General features: G+C 48.5%; 1 protein-coding gene across 1 annotated transcript; it reads left to right on the top strand.

Annotated features, from left to right (window-relative positions):
• Positions 1–248: 248 nt before the first annotated feature.
• LOC115197659 (cyclin-dependent kinase 12) lies at positions 249–17626 on the top strand. Its single transcript, XM_029759406.1, has 14 exons — positions 249–2295; positions 5378–6085; positions 6430–6609; positions 6833–6972; positions 7351–7521; positions 7624–7813; positions 10093–10149; positions 10982–11083; positions 11384–11461; positions 12302–12418; positions 12548–12679; positions 12922–13145; positions 13341–13784; positions 15670–17626. The coding sequence occupies exons 1-14, from the start codon at positions 1028–1030 to the stop codon at positions 16089–16091; spliced, it is 4233 nt and encodes a 1410-aa protein (XP_029615266.1). The 5' UTR covers positions 249–1027; the 3' UTR covers positions 16092–17626.
• The last annotated feature ends 248 nt before the right edge of the window (positions 17627–17874 follow it).

Here is a 17874-nt window from a genome sequence, read left to right as displayed (position 1 = left end):
TGTTCCGTATTTTGTTGTCAACTTATGAAGTTGTTTAAATTATTTACAAGACAGCTAATCTAGTTGGAAAACAATAATGTTGACTTTCATGGAAAGAAAGTTATATTTAATAGGGCCTCTACAGGTGAAACATTGCGTCTCGCCAAGGGCGGTGCAGCTCCCTGGATAGCGCTTTGGGATAGGCTGTTGCTGAGCTACCATGAAGAATGACAGCCGCCGAGACTTCCGGTTCTAGTCATAGGGCGATAACGATAAGAGCGCAGTTGCAGAATTTATAACAGGAGCCACAATGGCGGTTGTCGTCTCTTGACAGGGCTGTGGATGTTATTAAATCCACTATCATCGCCCTAAAGATAGGCCTGGTTGATTCCCAGAGCCATTAAAAATAAACTGGAACATCTACTGCACATGAAAATACTATAATTTCTGATCAATATCAAATTAACAAGAGATAAAATTATATTAAAAGGGACCATGTAAACAGTACCAACCGGGTCAAGTTTTCATTTTGTTCGAGAAACAACATCGGCTGTTAATGACGGCTAACTGTTTGTTTATTGAACTCCAAAACCGTAAATCTAAGGAACAATAACACCTAAACTAAGCTTGGCACCGGACAAGGGAATCTAAAAGAAAAGGGACTTATTTTTTTTCTTTCGTTTTTTACCAAACAGCATGCTAGCTACACAGAGCTAGCTAGCCAAATAGAAACGGAGAAGGGCGCACAATGCTCCGATTTATTGTTTAGGCCTTTTCAGCCAGTTTCTCTAGCTAAATGCACAGGCCTTCATTTTAGTGGCGTTTTTTGGCACTAGCAACCTTAATTTTTCTGCTTTGACAAACCATGCTTCCGAACGACTTGGATAATGCGTGAGGACTAAACCTGGGCAGACTATTTTCTATTTGTCGGCTTGCTTAGAACACTGGATCTCATTTTACCGGATTTCTGAGTACTACTCTCCCGTTAATGTATTATCTCGGCTACAGAGGCCCACGCTCGGGAGAGGTTCCGCCGCTGACGTGAGGAATGCCTGGGTCGGATAGACACCATGGGACCAAGAGGAAGCCGGAATCCAACAGTAGCATTGCCCTGCCGCCTCAAACAACGAGCAGCAACAGCGGGCTACACCAGCCCCTGGTCCTGCCTCATACCTCTGCGGGCAACATGACGAGCAAGGACGGTAACCTCCAGTCAAAGTCGTCAGTGCCATCTTCTTCCAAGCGCAAACGGCATAAATCAGCCAAACATGGACGTGAGTCCGAGGTGGCTCAGGGCCCTGGTTTTTCTGCGCTCGCCTCCACAGCGCCTCCTTCCGTTGGCGCCGTGAAGCCGCTGGTAGAATATGACGACATAAGTTCCGATTCGGATACTTTTTCGGACCCGCCAGCTGAGAGAGGGTCTGGGGATCGGTTAGAACCTGTCCCAGATTATAGTAAAGGGGATGGGGGCGGGGCTGTTGGTAGAGATGGTCGGGAACACAAGCACCGACACTCTCGCAAAAAGTCAAAGGATCCCAACAAAGTTAGAGACTCTGGGGAAGGGGGTCAGAGTACCAAGAAAAAAAGCAGCAAAGACCGTGAGAGAGGGAGCTCTGGGAAAGTCAAGGAGAAGGTGGCCTCCCTGTCCTCTGTAGCATCCCTGTCCTCCGGGTCACGACGTCAGGGTCAGCTGGAGGCTGACTTGGGGCCAAAGCGTGGAGAGTTGCCCCCTTCCTCCCAGGCCCAAACTGCGGCCAGTGTGGGAAGCACCACATCCTCCTCCTCGTCATCTCGCAGCAAGGAGGGTGGCCACTCCGGGAAGTCTCGCAAGGATAAGCCACAGAAGAGAGAGGGACGGGAGGGGCGTGAGGGGCGGGGGGATGCAACAGCCAGCCAGAGCACCTCTGCCTCTCAGAAGGTCCGGACGGAGAGGAGCCAACGCAAGTCCTCAAAGAGCCACAAGTCCAGCCCTAAGGGCAAGGGGCAGCCTTCCTCGAGCAGGGGGAGCCCTCGCCGGAAGGTAACAGCCCCTACACAGTCCCCCAGCCCCCCAAGGAGAGGGGGTAATGGAAGCCCCATGGTCGGTGGTTACAGCCAGGAGGTGGACAGCTACCACCACCAGAGACGCAGGCCGGCCCCACAGAGCCCCAGCCCCTACAGGGAGATGTCCAGGCGGAGCAGGCAGAGGTCGGACAGCCCCTACGCCAGCAGGCAGAGGTCTTCCAGCTATGAGCGAGACGACAGCCCCTACTCCAGGAGACGCTCCATCAGTCCCTATGGTAACCGCAGGTCCTCCAGCGCTAGCCCTGTGTCCCGGTGAGTATTCTAGCCTGGCCCAGGCACCTTCCATTCAGTTTGCCTCATCTACACATTCACATTTATGCTAGTTGCGTAATACGTACCAAATCGCACTCTAGTCCCTTTATACAGCACTGCTTTTGACCAGGCCCCACGAGACTCTGGTCAAAAGTAGTGGACTACAAATGGAATATGGTGTCATTTGAGACAACCTAATACTAACATGGGCTATGGGCTACTACTAGCCACCCAATCTGTCGGTTATTCACTCACTGTATGCATGGCATGCACCTCCACACACAGAGGCATATTCACCAGTGCTGTCTAACACACATTGATTCTCACAAATGCCCAAAGAGCCTTTTTACTAAGGCCCAGTAAGGCCCCAAACGTGATAATGAACTGGTGTTGTTACTGTTGATGTTCTCATTGGTCATACTGGAACAGGGCCAGGCCACTGGAGGAGACACCATGTCCACTCTGACTGTTTCTACTGTTTGTTTTCTACCCCCTTTTGTCTGTGTGCTGAGGAGGTGCTTGTACTGTGTGTTTGATAAAGCTGCAATATGTATTTTTTGGGGACGACCTGACCAAATTCACATAGAAATGTGAGTTATAGATCTGCAATTCTCATCGAAAGTAAGTTTAAGAAGCAGTAGATATGTTCTATGTGCGCTATTTCTATGCTTCCTGTTAAGTTTAGTTTTTGCGTCTTTTACTTTTGGTTTTGTACACCAGCTTCAAACAGCTGAAAATACAATATTTTGGGTTATAGACAATATTTCACAGCAACTTTAGTTGGTACAATGATGCATTGCTTGTTTTGTCACAAACTGAAATTAGGTGAACTATTAGAATGTTAGCAAACAGGAAATGGCGGAGAGATTTCTGCATATTGCACCTTTAAGTCGTAAGTGGTCGAGACAGCGCTTTAGACAGCTGAGGATTGAGCCATGGGTAACAGACAGTACCTGCAGCTTCCTCTCCTGTGGTCCTAGCCTCAGGGTGGCTAGGCCAGGTTGCAATGTCCTGCATGGGCTACTTAAAACTATGGTCAGGGAAGAGACATTGATTCTATGTTCAGATGTGTCTGTGTGACATGCAGGGCTTTTTCTGCCAGGGAGTTGTTGCCTTGTGTTGCCATGATGTGATGTTGCCATGTGATGTAGAGGGGGAAGGGAAACCTATGGAAGTCAGGAGAGGCATCACATTGGGCTCAGACAGACAAACAGGCAAGGCCTGTGTGCTCCAGTCTAGGGAAACCCTATGAGGAGCTGTGGTGGTCTTTGGAGCAGGAGAGGGCATTGGTTGGGGGATAGACTACACTAGCCAGACAGCAGGGTGATGGTAGCTCTCCAGGGACAGGGTTGGAGAGCCTTGGGTTAGGCTGTTGACATTCAGCCATTTTGATTTTGTGTTGCATCAGAGAGTGGACCTTGAGCTTCTGTTGGTGGGAGGGGGCATAGCTGTACGATAAAACTAGGCCCTCCATAGTGATCGTTAAAAGGTTCTCTGCTGTCAGTAGACTGTTGAAAGATACTGCTGGTGAATCGTGTTGGTGTAGTCTTTATTTTATTTAACCTTTATTTAACTTGGCAAGTCAGTTAAGAACAAATTCTTATTTACAATGATGGACTATCCCGGGCCTAACCCGGACGACGCTGGGCCAATTGTGCACCGCCCTACGGGACTCCCAATCACGGTCGGTTGTGATACAGCCTGGAATCGAACCAGGGTCTGTAGTGCCGCCTCTAGCACTGAGATGCAGTACCTTAGACCGCTGCGTCACTCGGGTGCCAGTCGAGCCTGTAGCTAACTGTAGGCTATTTGTTTAGTCTCGCTAATTAACTTCAATGTCCCAGTTATTAACTTATAATAATCACATTTTAGATTTAGTTTGTAGACTTTTATAAGTTTTCATACTCAGGGACATGTTCACTTGCTACTAGTTCATTTGTTTTCCTAACCTTCAAACAAATGATTGAATCTGAATGTTGTCTCCGCAGTTAAAGGGATACTTAACTATTTTTGTCAGTGCCATCTTCTTCCAAGCGCCCTTTATGAGGCCGTCATTGTAAATAAGAAATTGTTCTTAACTGATTTTCCTAGTAAAATAAAAAAATATAAATCTACTTTCCCAGAGTCAGATTAACTTGTGGATACCATTTTTATGTCTGCATGCAGTTTGAAGGAAGTTGCTAACTAGCGCTAGCAGAATTGCTAACTAGTTAGCATTGTCTCGCAAAACTACCTGGAACTTCCTTCATACTGGACACAAAGATAAAAATGGTCTTGATGAGTTTAGCTCACTCTGCCAAAATCCCGAAGTAGCCCTTTTAAGTATGTTCAGAATCGTCATACTTTTCATCTTACGTCTCCCACATTTGAATAAGGGTTACTTTGATGGATATCAAAAGTATGTATGGTGATGAGGTGTTTGAATTTATGTCCCTAAGCTATTTGGCCTAATGCCAGAGGAATGTTGAGGTTAACTCACAAGACCAGTCGACTTCTGGAGGACGTTTGTACACACATTGCTTTAGTCTGAACTTAAAGTAGCCTAAGGTTTGTCCCCCTGACTGACCTAATTGTATGTTTGTATGCTGACTAAGGGAATGGGAAGTGTAGCTTATATGGAAGGAGACACAGCACACTGACCGCATTTACACATAAAATGAGTTATCTTAGCAAATAGCACTACCTCCCTGAACTTGCCTCTAACTGAGCTTGAATCAGGGTCCTGCCTCGCCAACACACGTGACTGCCAGTTGACCACTTACAAACCAGTTGTTATAGAAAAGGATCCAATTCGATCGCACAATTGGTGAAATGCCAAGCTAGCTGTGGAGTGAGCTTGCCGCATGGTCTTATCTCATTATATAAACGTAACACACGTTCGGTAGTTATCGTTTGCAATGACGTGCCATTTGTTGTTTTTATTAACACCTTAATACACAAGTGCACAATGCCCCAGTAATGTCGAATGGCCTCCCTTCTAGTTCCTCTTTCTTGGTGCTCACTCCCAACTTAGAGAGAGAGAGAGAGAACTTGCAGCCAACAAGGAGTTATTGTTTTCCTAACATCTTCCCTCTCTCTCCAGGCGCTCAGTTCGCTCCCGGAGTCGTTCGCCGCCTTTCTCCTCTTCCCGTCGCTCCTCCTCTCGCTCTCGCAACAAGAAGCATTCGTCCTCTGCTGGGGGGGCCGGGTCTCACAGCAGCCGGCCCACCAGCCGCTCCCCACCCTCCTCCCGCCTGCCACTCAACTCCAGCCTGGGGGCGGAGCTTAGCCGGAGGAAGAAGGAGCGCCAGGCTGCGGTGGCTGCAGCTCGCCCCCCCTCCCCTCCCCCTTCCTCACGCAAGACCAAGGGGTCCACTTCACGCCCCCCTAAAGCTGAGCCCGAGAGGGTACCTGAGAGAGACTCTGTCCAAGCCGCGGACCTCCAGCCTCCACTCAGTGCACCCCAGCCCCAGGACACTCTTGTTGGGGAAGAACACGGCTCTGCATCTCCACCCTCCGCCTTCTCATCTCCTGCACCCCCTCTGCCCCCCGGTCAGACGACCCCACTACCTCCACCCCCTCTGCCCTCCACCCCTGTCACCCAACTTCAGCCACCTACACCCCAGGGCCAGACTGAGGCCAGCCTCGCACCCTCCACAGCGCTCTCCTCCTCCTCATTGTCGTCCCCCCAGTCCAAATCTCCTGCCCCCATGCCCACACGCAGCCCTGCCCGCCTGACACCCATCCACAAGACCTCCACTCTGCCCCCCCTGCCTTTACCACCCATGCTAGTGGGAGACTGCCAGGACAGGTAAGCCATGAAACTTGCACACACACACAACTCTCCTCTCCCCAGTCCTGTTGCTTGGCAAACGTGTTGTCATCAACAGAACAGTCATTAGGCCTATACCTTAGGCTCAGGTTTCACCCAACAGTCAATCTCTCTGAAACACACACCTGCCTGCAGTACAGTACTGGAATTCTGAACAGATTACCTGAATGCTCTGTAGGGATACATTTGTGCTACAGACATATAAGGAAAAGAAAATCGAAACTCACTAGAAAAATGATGATGCGGAGGAGTAATGAAATGTTATTTTTCTCTCCTTCCTTCTCTACCTTCTATCTCTCTCTCTCTCTCTCTCCCTCCATCAGTCCGAAGAAGTCCACTCCTCCTCAGAGGTCTTCCAGGAAGGAGAAAGAGGTGCGGAATCGGCCGTCTCTGATCGACCTCCCGCTGCCCCCCACGCTGGCCGGAGGAGACCCCTCGCCCCCTCAGTCCCCCGTCTACAGAGCTCCACCTCCACCCCTGTCTGCTCTAAAGAAGAGACCAAAGTGAGTTCCTATCTGCTCAACCTAACCTACCCTTCTCCTTATCAATCACCCCGAACCACCTCTCTACACTCCTCTTTTCCACAGCCCTCCTCTCCCACCGCAGCCTATTTCCTTTCAACAGAAAGAAACAATAAGCATAAGATAGTATAAAGTTATCATCAAGGGCTTTATTCCGTGAGGTAAAAGTTTCCTAATAGCAAGTCTCCTCGGCTCTCCTGTCTAGGTTTTGCTGTCCACGCTATGGCGAACGCAAACAGACACAGAGCGACTGGGGCAAACGCTGCGTGGACAAGTTTGACATCATCGGCATTATCGGGGAGGGCACCTACGGCCAGGTGTACAAGGCCAAGGACAAAGACACCGGTGAGAGCCCCGTGTGCTGCCCCTTCCACTGACATACCTGTGTGTCGTTGTTCTTGAGAGAGGCTCAAAGGATCACCACGCCTGCATTGTGTGTGTTTGCCACGGGGTGTGACTGATCTCGCCTCCCCATGTCCCCATGTCCCCTTTGCTCCAGCCTCTCTATGTGTGTCTTTCAGAGGGATTTGAAATTAAGCAGAAGACGCATTTCCGCTGGGCGTCCGTTTACATTGGACAAATGTGTTTTTATTTAGCACATTTATTAATCTGCTGATCGGGACAATCGACGGAGTTGGCACCATAAAACTGACGTTTTCATCCACCCCCTACATTGGACAGTGACGTAATCTGTAACGTTCATGTTGTTCTCCTGCCCTCCAGGTGAGCTGGTGGCTCTGAAGAAGGTGCGTCTGGACAATGAGAAGGAGGGCTTCCCCATCACGGCCATCCGAGAGATCAAGATCCTCCGCCAGCTCAACCACCGCAGCGTGGTCAACATGAAGGAGATCGTCACAGACAAACAGGACGCGCTGGACTTCAAGAAGGACAAAGGTGTGTGTGTGGGGGGGGGGGGGGGGGGGGGGTTGCTTGGTGTATGTCTGTGCCTGTATGCGTGTGTATGCGCATCCCCCTTACTGCTGCCTGTCCCGTCAGGTGCCTTCTACCTGGTGTTTGAGTACATGGATCATGACCTGATGGGTCTGCTGGAGTCGGGGCTGTGTCAGTTCTCCCAGGAACACGTGAGGAGCTTCATGAGACAGCTGATGGAGGGACTGGACTACTGCCACAAGAAGAACTTCCTGCACAGAGACATTAAGTGCTCCAACATACTGCTCAACAACAGGTACTAGTGTAGCATGGTAATATCACGGTACCAAAACGTCAGGATTACTTATGATACCAACATTTTAACATACCGTAGTACCGTTTCCTATGATACTACTGAGTCTTTCAGCCCTACCGATATAAAAGGCAGCAGGTTCTTTAGAAAGTCAGTTTGGTTTATAAAGTCAGTTGAATTTAAGCATCAGCCACTAGTCTCTTGTATGCACAGGTCCAATAATGTCCACTTCACTTTCATGCTCGTATCACTTATGGCAGCTATAATCAGGCAGCCGCATCCCCTACCAGCCCTCATTCACCTGCTTCTCTCAGCATCCCCTACCAGCCCTCACTCACCTGCTTCTCTCAGCATCCCCTACCAGCCCTCACCCACCTGCTTCTCTCAGCATCCCCTACCAGCCCTCACTCACCTGCTTCTCTCAGCATCCCCTACCAGCCCTCACTCACCTGCTTCTCTCAGCATCCCCTACCAGCCCTCACTCACCTGCTTCTTTCTCTCAGCATCCCCTCTTCATGCTCATCTACTCCTCCATTATTTTTTCAAATATAATTTAGCCGTGATGGCGAGCGAGGATGCAGACCCTGATGTCTTCTGTTAGTTTTGTACGTGTGTTACATTGGAGCAGCGCGCAGTTCAAGCAATGTTGCTACATTGTGTAATTTCATCGCCTGTTATAGCCACACCGGCCAGTCAGAGTAGACTTTGCAAGTTCACTGTCATACAGCCTCTGAGTGTCAGAGAGGGGAAATGGAGCACCACTTCACGACAGGCATGCTTGCAGCTTGACTGCAAAGAAAACGGCTTGTCTCTAGCCTAAACTGCAACAACAGCAAAACATCTGAGCAATATTACCAGAGATACTTTTTTGTCTTTCTAGCGCATTTTATATAATTTCACAAACCGTGTCGCGGTTAGTTTTTTTAAACTAATCCGGGGTCGCTAACTTTGTTCAGTCATGTTACCTAGCTAGCTAACAACCTGGTAACTTGACAGTAGCTTTAGGCTAATTTGATTGGCACAGGAAGAAAGGAAACGGCTCTGCTGCTCAAGAGATGTGCTTCAAGGCTAGATTCATATAGGCCTAATGTAAGACTAAACTATATCAAATGTCTATTTCTTTCTGGGGCTCCTTAAATTCTGTTTGGTGCCTAACGTTTTAAAAGTTGGGAGCAGTGTGTGTGTGTGTGTTTGTGAGTGAGAGACTGGTGTGTGTTTATGAGAGAGGGAGACGGTGTGTGTGTGAGGGACTGTGTCTGTGTTAACTGAAGAGTAAATGTGTCGTGCAGCGTTTTCCCCTTACTGCTACAATGACATGCAGATCATTATGCATGTCTATTCCTTCCTCCTATTCCTCCAGCCAAATCACAGGTAGGCCTTTGCAAATATGAGCAAATCAGCCGTTCAATGCAGCTAAATGCAATGTGTTGTATTGAGTAGAAGTGTGAGTTTCATTGACAATTGTCCGGGAGACGGGGTGAACAGGATGCTAGGCCACTGATTCCCCCCCCCCCTCCCGTATCATATCATTAGTAAAATGATGGTATCGTAACAACACTAATAGGTTCACAAGGAGGAAGGAACAGTGTTTCTCCACCCCAGGTCCATGGCCCGGTCCGTGAGATGTTGCTGGCCGGTCGCTGAGATGGTTCACTGTCCATTTTAAAATGATCCAGTTCCGCGGTGCTAGTTTTAAAGGTAGACTCAACGAGATGACGAGCAGCAGCGCAGATAATGAGGTGAGCGCGGGCGCAAGACTTTCCTGTCACACAGAGTGTCTCTGCGCCTCACGCTGCCACGGGACCAAAACAGTGGCCGACTTCAGCCTCGCGCTTCAACGCTCTTAGTTGTCGTGGAAATTGACCCACTGCTGTTGTTTACTTTGTGCAGCTACGTCATCGCGCTGAGTCTACCTTTTTAATGTAAGCAGTTCCCCAAGCAGGGAAAAGCATAGCTTTGCCGGTCTCTGATATAAACAATGGACACACTAACCTAGGATGTTATGGTTATAGCAACGGTAGCAGTTTGTGTGGTTTTAGTAGAGCGCACAGGGAGTTGTTTGAAATGATTGTTGTAGCGATAGTAGGATTCGGTTTTTCCTTTCGATCGGTGCTTCTTTCAATGTGCAACGTTCTACCATGGGAATTCAAATGCCCTTTCCTCTATCTCGCTGTTTTGATTGAATTATTCACTTAGTTAGGGTTGTGTAAGTTAACAGCTGTAGAAATGTTATTGCGTTTGATTCTCTGTCTCTAACTTCTTTTATCTCTCTTCTTGTGCAGTGGTCAGATCAAACTGGCTGACTTCGGTTTGGCCCGCCTCTACAACTCGGAGGAAAGGTGAGACTTGGATTTCTCAAGTTGCTTCGGAGCAACGATGACATCATCATAAAGTCAGAGGTCCTTCCTGCCTCTGGTTCAAACGGTTTTAAACTGTGACCCTCGCACTGGCCTTTTCTCATTTGGGGAAAAAGCCCGTCCTCCACCCTCTCTCCTCTGTCCGACGACCTCTGTGACACGGAAACCGATAAGTGGTGGAGGAATTTTCAATTCCTTAGTAGGTGACCGGAACAGTGTCCTTCCCTCCTTGATAGTCACCTTTCATGAGGATGTGTATCCTACCAGAGTCCTTCACGGAAGAGTTTTGATATCTGCCACACCCCCTTTGAGTCCGCTTTTGTTTTGTTGGAGGAGAAAAGCATGCACACAAACAATATGCTACTTATCGTTTTATCTATTAAACAAACTTCATTTCGTTTTTATCACTTTACACATTTATTTTGGGATCCACCCATGTAAACCTAATTTGCCTCATGATCTGTGAGTGGAGGAGTCTCATTTCATACAAGCACATTTTCATCCATGTTCCCTCACCTCTCCTCGATTACCTTTGACCTTCTTCAAAAGAAAGCGAGAAAAGACGGAGGAGAGAGAGGACGCTGGAGTTGAGCAAATCCAATTGAGAAAAGGCATCTGTTGCCATGGCAGTCTGAATGAAAACACCTATCTATTCCAATGATTCCCCACTAGGTGGTGCTGTGTCCTGTATAAAGAGGTTCTCCCTCAGCCCATTGTTGAGCGATGAATTGTGGGTGTTTGGGAACTGGAGGGCAGAGTAGAGGTACTCTATCTGCGTGTTATATCTGAATGTTCCCTTCCCTGCTCTCTCCAGTCGACCCTACACTAATAAAGTAATCACGCTATGGTACCGGCCCCCTGAGCTCCTCCTGGGAGAGGAGAGGTACTCTCCAGCCATTGACGTCTGGAGCTGCGGGTTAGTACACACACACACACACACACACACACACCGCCATGCACCTGGACACATTTCATTCACACTCATTCTCCAATCAAACATGCTCTACGTAGGGAAACAGATTGCACTTACCTTATTTTTCCACATGGTGTCACTATAAAACTGCTATATCATTTTGACTGAAGTAGTTGGAGCTCTAAATCTAAGGACTGGCAAAGAATTATCACTCTTAACAAATCCTAACTCAAGATTTGTAAATCTTTTTTTAAATTTTTTTATGTGAGTTGCCAACATTGTCCATTGACTGTTTGTGCACAGGTGTATTCTGGGAGAACTGTTCACCAAGAAGCCCATCTTCCAGGCCAATCAGGAGCTGCTGCAGTTAGAGTTGATCAGGTATGCTGCTGTTGCCCCCTGCTGCCTGGAAGACTGCATCGCCACATTAAAATCCTGTCTGACATGGCAGCCTTACTTAACAGGCGGACCGCAGTCCAGACCCAGAATGGGGTCAATACGGACCGCAGTCCAGACCCAGAATGGGGTCAATACGGACCGCAGTCCAGACCCAGAATGGGGTCAATACGGACTGCGGGTCCTGACTTTCTTTTGTTTTTGGAACTTTTTCGGGCTTTCAACCTACTGCTGTTGAGTGCGATTTGTAAATTTGGAAGGGCATGGGCAGGTTTCCTCTTATGCTATTCACTGACAGATCTTAAAGAGCTGTTTTTAACTTGTCATAAATGTCCAGTTGATGTCAACTAGAGAGGTAAGTTGACCAACTACCTAAATCTTGTAGTTTTCATGGCCAAATGATGTGCCCAGGGGCCTCGACCCACATTGGTCCCCCATTTTAGATTTTTTTGAGTCACGCGGGTATCATATGAACACACATAAGAAATGGCAAAATGTGTAGAATTGCAGGAAATTTGCTTATTTAAAGTATGTTCTCTTCGCCAACAAGAGGGGTGTGAACCATTTCGGGTCGTATGGGTTTTGAGGTTGGGGTTTGTTACTACACTGATAAATGACTGCCCATCTGGACCTTTGCTGCCTAGGAAATTTGTGGGACTGGACCTTCTCAAATAGTAGTTGAATACCCCTGCTATATAGTGGACTACTTTTGACCAGAGCTCTAAGGGCCTTGGTCAACAGCATTGCACTATATAGGGAATAGGTTGCCATCTGGGATACAGTCCATGTTTACCACAGCTCTAACTCTCTCCCTGTCTGTCTCAGTCGTCTGTGTGGGAGCCCCTGTCCCGCTGCCTGGCCTGACGTCATCAAGCTGCCCTACTTCAACACCATGAAGCCCAAGAAACAGTACCGCCGACGGCTACGCGAGGAGTTTGCCTTGTATGTAACATAACATGGACACCACTGGATTTTCTTTCATCAATCTGATAATTGTGGCAGTACATCAGTTGTTGATGCTATTTGTTTGACTCGCACGCTCTAATCTCTCGCTCTCTCTCTCTCTGTCAGTCTGCCTGCTCAGGCCCTGGACCTGCTGGACCGCATGCTGACCCTTGACCCTGCGCGGCGCTGCACGGCCGAACAGGCCCTCAATAGTGACTTCCTGTGTAACGTGGAGCCCAGCAAGATGTCCCCACCCAAGTGAGGACCTCGTCTTTGCCCTGTCCTTTCCTGGGCCCATTACATCTAGAGAACAACCTCAAACTATCCACCACCATACTTCCAAACCCTTATTGCTTTCTTTCTGTCACACCCAACACCCCTATCGCTTTCTTTCCCATACATTTACCTTTTTCCTTTCTTTCTGTTTCTCTCCCTCATGCTTTCATCACCCTGTTTTTGCCTCTTTATCATTCTCTCTCTCTCTCTCTCTCTCTCTCCAGTCTCCCTCACTGGCAGGACTGCCACGAGCTGTGGAGTAAGAAACGGCGGCGCCAGCGTCAGAGCGGGCTGCCCGAGGATGTGCCTGTGCCCAAAGTGCCCCGTAAGGACCCCTCGGGGGCTTCCAGTGGAGAGAACAGCCGGCCCCAAGCCAGCCCAGCTGGAGCCCCACCCCCTCCGCCGGGAAGACCACCCTCCTCAGCCATCTCAGCCAATGAGCTAGCAGGTCAGGCAGACACAGTAGTCACAGTTCGCTACTATAGAAGAACATACCCTTATCCAAATATCTCCTTGGTTAGATAGTGGCTGCACAGGTAGACAAGGGTTGTTGTAAGTCTATAATGTGAACACATGTTGTCTCCATACGCTCTCAGCAGGCTGCTGTCTACAGTATGTGTGACCATTGTCTCTCTCCCATCAGGCCTGGGTGCTGCAGCGGAGCAGCTGAACCAGACAGAGCTGGCTGTACTGTTGAACCTGCTGCAGAGACAGACAGACCTCAGCCTGCCTCAGATGGCCCAGCTCCTCAACGTCTCCTCCAACCCAGAGAGCCAGCAGCAGCTAGAGACCCTTAGCCAGTCCCTGTCTGCCCTGACCGAGGCCTCCCACCACCGGGGGGCCTCAGAGGACCAGGGTCCGGCTAGGTCCCAGCCCCCCGAACCTCCCCCAGAGCCTCAGGATCCCTCCCCGCACCACAGCGAGCCGCCCCTCAGCCAGGATGACCAGACCAACCTCCTGGCCCTCCTATTGGGCCAGCTCATCAAGCCGCAGGCCGAGGGGGTTGAGCAAGGCGACGAGAGCAATGGCGTCCAATCAGAGGAGGCGGTGACTCGCGGTTCGTCAGCCTCCACTGCTGACCGCAAGGGCAAGTCTGGGTTCAGTCTCTAGGGGGCGGGGCAAAGAGCACTGGGTCAGGGGGATCTCACAGGAGACTGGTGGACGATCTTGTCATGGTGCGGATCTTGTCATCAGTTATTTTTCTGCTTACCATAAAGCAGTTGTAAATTACTTTATAAACGAGCTGATGAGATGAAAGATCTTAACTAAATGGCAAATCGAAAGAAAGATTCCACGGTTACTTTAAAATTTTTTTTGAGGAAGATGAGTTTTATGTTGTCTAGACCCACCACCTCTCCCCCCTCCTCTCACCAACAGTTTCACCCCCCTCCACCCACCTTTTGTCTGTCTCACCCGTCTCCCACTTCAAAGGCTACTTTCACCCACTCAGTCACACATAGGTGGAAACATACCATACATGAAGTTGGCAAGTCCTCAAGATGTCTGACCAGAGTGGCTTCGGACGGCCCAGGTCACATGGACTGGGCTTTGGGCACAAGGACTTTTCTCATTGGTGTGAATGTAAACTAAGAGAAGGTTTGTAGTTTTACAGCGTTAGAAAGAAAATGGTTCACACTGCACTCTTCCCTTCATCCTTTCACTCCTGCCTCTATCGCCACATTTTCTTTTCCCATTCCCTCTTTCTCTCTCATTTCTCCATTTGTTAAAGCAGGTTTCTTGGATTGTTCTTCCTTCCATAAAAATATATTGATTCAAAACCAGTCTGTAATGTCCACATTTTTATGAAGAAAGTCTAATAAATTATCAAGCAAAAATAAATGTTTTGAACCTTAGACTTCACCTGCATGTCTTTCATTTAACTTTTATTTAAATCACACATTTTAAATTTTATTTTTGTATGTTGTCTTTTACATTAGACCTCAGAATCATCCAACGCTAGTAAAGCGCTCTCCTCTGTGGTCTGTATCTGTAGTCGCCCTACTGTTGGCACTTAAAGCAACAACCCTGTTGCCTAGGAAACAATTGTAGCAGCAGTGTTTCCCGGTAGCCATGACAGCAGACTGAGAAGACATCTCTCTCTGTCTCAGCTTTATGGCCTGCATGGAGCTTTACGCACCTCTCTCCCTGTAGCGTCATCCCAAACCCAAACTTCAGGTTTTACCCCTCCCTGTCCATAATAACCCATGCTCATATTGTTGTTGAAATATTACTGAGTGTCTGTCAGGATTGAACAAACCCTGAGGTGAGTATCCCCCTCTACTATGTAAAGTGCTTTGGGTGTCTTGAAAAGTCCAATCAATTATTATTGTTATAAAGACCCCCCCCCCCCATGTCCTGCGTCTTTCTTCTGTTGTTCACATACGTGTGTGAATAAATGTTATGTCGATTATCTAGGTCACCATGAGATCTTTTGATATTCCATCATCTCTCAACATTCCAACTTGTCTGTCCAACATTCAAAAATGTTGGTACACATTAAACACCCACGTAAGGATTTTATAACATACCATGAACCAAGGGGGGAGGAATAACGTAGGTGGCACACTTCCAGACTCATTTAGAGAATGGACATTTAGCATCACAATTGTGGTATTTAGTAGCATTATCAACCCATGACAGCTACACATTTTACTCATCCAATTCTACAGTAGCCTATTGAAAACATTTATCCAACTGAAAGGACATTGTTGACTGGATGGTGAGGATTCAGCGGTAGGAATGGTACATGATCTCCCTCTGCTGGCCACGGTGGGAGATACAGCTGTCCGTTGTCTAGACCCCACTCACAAACACTTACCTGGGACATTTCACTAAAGGGAACTGAATACAAATGTGTCTGTAGTGTAGATGATGGCACAAATGTCCGGGTGAAATCTCACTGTAACTGCGTGTGCTTTTGTGTTTCTTGTAAATACCTGATTGACTGTCTTGTTTTCTCTGGTCCCCCTCAGACTGTGCAGTCACCAAGCGGAAGCAGCGGATCGGAACAAATCAGGTCCCTCCATCCTCCGAGCGATGTCCCCCCTCTCCGCCTGGCCCTCCACCCTCAGCCCTCCTCTCTCCTGGCCAGCAGCAGCCCAGCTCTGAACCCCAGCCTGGGCCCGGTCAGGACATCAGCCCAGCGGTGGCAGCCGCCCTGCTGCAGCTCATCTCCCAGCAGGACCCAGAGGCTGGGACCCAGCGCAGCAGGGACCACTCCCCCGCCGTGGGCACCCCTGTCCGGGGACAGCCACCCCTTGCCTGGACAACTGACTCCCCTAAACCATCCCCTGCCAGAGAGCCTCCTACTGGCATGGAACCCACTGCCTCTGCTATCCCAGCACAGTTCCCCAAGGACCAGGACCTCCGCTTTGCCCACAGGACCGCTCGCTGATCCTGGCTAGGCCTGTTTAGAGACCTGGGGTACAGTGGGCCGACCTACAGGGACAGGAGCCAGGGACACCTACTGTACTGATAATGATGATACTATAGACCAGTCTCTCTAGGTGGGAACAGAAGAGCAGGTCACCTGAGCAGGTTGTGTATATTGGAAGATGTGAGGTAGATGGCTGTGAGATTGTTAGTCTGGAGAAAAGAGCAGGTCTTTGGGTCTGGATATTTTGAGGATGTTATTGTGAAGATGGACAGTGTTGGTTTGGCTAAAGGACAAACTAAGCCCCACTACAGACAGACAGACAGACTGGGGTTGGGCCTTGGTGAGGGTTCTAGACCTGGGGGTGGGACAAAGTTCCACACCCTTCAATCACTAACACACCCTTCAATCACCCCTCCTGGACCTCCTGACTTGCTGAAGAAGTTGGTTCCCAACGAGGTCCACACATGGAATGTGATCAGCTGTGATTTTTTTTTGGTTGTTTAATTTACAACTCAAATGATTGTTACGTCTACTGCAGTGCCCTCTAACGATGAGGCTATCAGTGGGTTTTGGAGTCTGGTGTCCTCACTGCTTCTCATCTGCGTTTCAATGGGTGGGGGTTGCTGTCTGCTACGTATGACACCGGTGGAACAAAGAACAAGTCTGAAATGTAGAGGTGGTTAACTGGGGGTACAGATGTAAAACACTGGGACTGAGAGTGAGTTAACTACTCAGTCAGTCTCATCATGCTCGCTGGCTCCTGACTTTCCACCGTGTGCCTCCTTTGTGACCTTAGCAACCCCTGAATGATCTTTGCCCACACGGAAGAGTTGGGTTGTTTCTTCTGTTCTGGAAGGCACATTTAACAAGAGAAGGCATGGCTCCAAATGAATAAGCATACCTTGTGTGTCCTTGGCCAAAGGTACTGTAAAATAAGGTATTTGGGTCTCAGTCCTATCTCCCCTTGTTGTCTCTCTCGCTCAATCTATGTACGTCAGCCTCAGTAAGCTTTCCCATGTAGAAATGAAAATGTTGATTCTTGATCGCGCTCTCTCTCTCTAGGAACCGGTACATGTGCCTCTCTAACCCTCATACTCCCTCTGCTACACCCTGTCAGAAAACACAAACTCTGACACCGTCTCTTTAACTGCTCTACTATACTCACTAGTCTTTCATTGACCCGCTGGTCACAGCTAGCAAGCCGGTCACCCAACCCCATAGTGACTGGACACCTATAGACCTACACACACACACAAACACCTCTCCAAAGCTTTCCCTGATGATCTCTGATAGCCTTGTGTTATCTCTTGCCTCCCTGCATAACTCTGTGCAGCAAATATGTTTTTTTGTGTGATTATTTTCTACTTTAAAGACAAAGTTACATGTTAAAAAGATGGTCCATGGTTTTGTTTCCTTTGTTATGTTTTGGGAAGGGAGAAATTGGGAAGAGATCTGGCTTGGGGTTTCATGTGACCATGTGACTGTAAAAGATGATATTTTGTAATATGTGTTTTCTCGGTTCAATTTATTAAAGGAAATCATGCGACCAGAAAGTTTTAAAAAGTGATGCGCTTTATTCTCTTATCATGTACACAGAGTATACCAAACACTAGAAACACTTTCCTAATATTGAATACTAGCCCTTTTGCCCTCGGAACCGCCATAATTAGTCATGGCATGGACTCTACAAGGTGTCGAAAGCATTCGACAGGGATGCTGGCCCATGTTGACTCCAATGCTTCCCACAGTTGTCAAATTGGGTGGATGTCATTTGGGTGGTAGACCATTCTTGATACATATG

The sequence above is a fragment of the Salmo trutta genome, chromosome 1 (assembly GCF_901001165.1).
Source record: "Salmo trutta chromosome 1, fSalTru1.1, whole genome shotgun sequence".
NCBI classification, from domain to species: domain Eukaryota; kingdom Metazoa; phylum Chordata; class Actinopteri; order Salmoniformes; family Salmonidae; genus Salmo; species Salmo trutta.
This window is presented reverse-complemented; position numbering and strand designations above follow the sequence as displayed.

Bases quoted from the DNA above. Each gene is read 5' to 3' on its own strand.
- LOC115197659 (XM_029759406.1), top strand. From the start codon at position 1,028: ATGCCTGGGTCGGATAGACACCATGGGACCAAGAGGAAGCCGGAATCC. The intron at 6,086-6,429 runs GTAAGCCATGAA...TCCCTCCATCAG, and splicing joins GTGGGAGACTGCCAGGACAG to TCCGAAGAAGTCCACTCCTC. The intron at 11,462-12,301 runs GTATGCTGCTGT...TGTCTGTCTCAG, and splicing joins CTGCAGTTAGAGTTGATCAG to TCGTCTGTGTGGGAGCCCCT.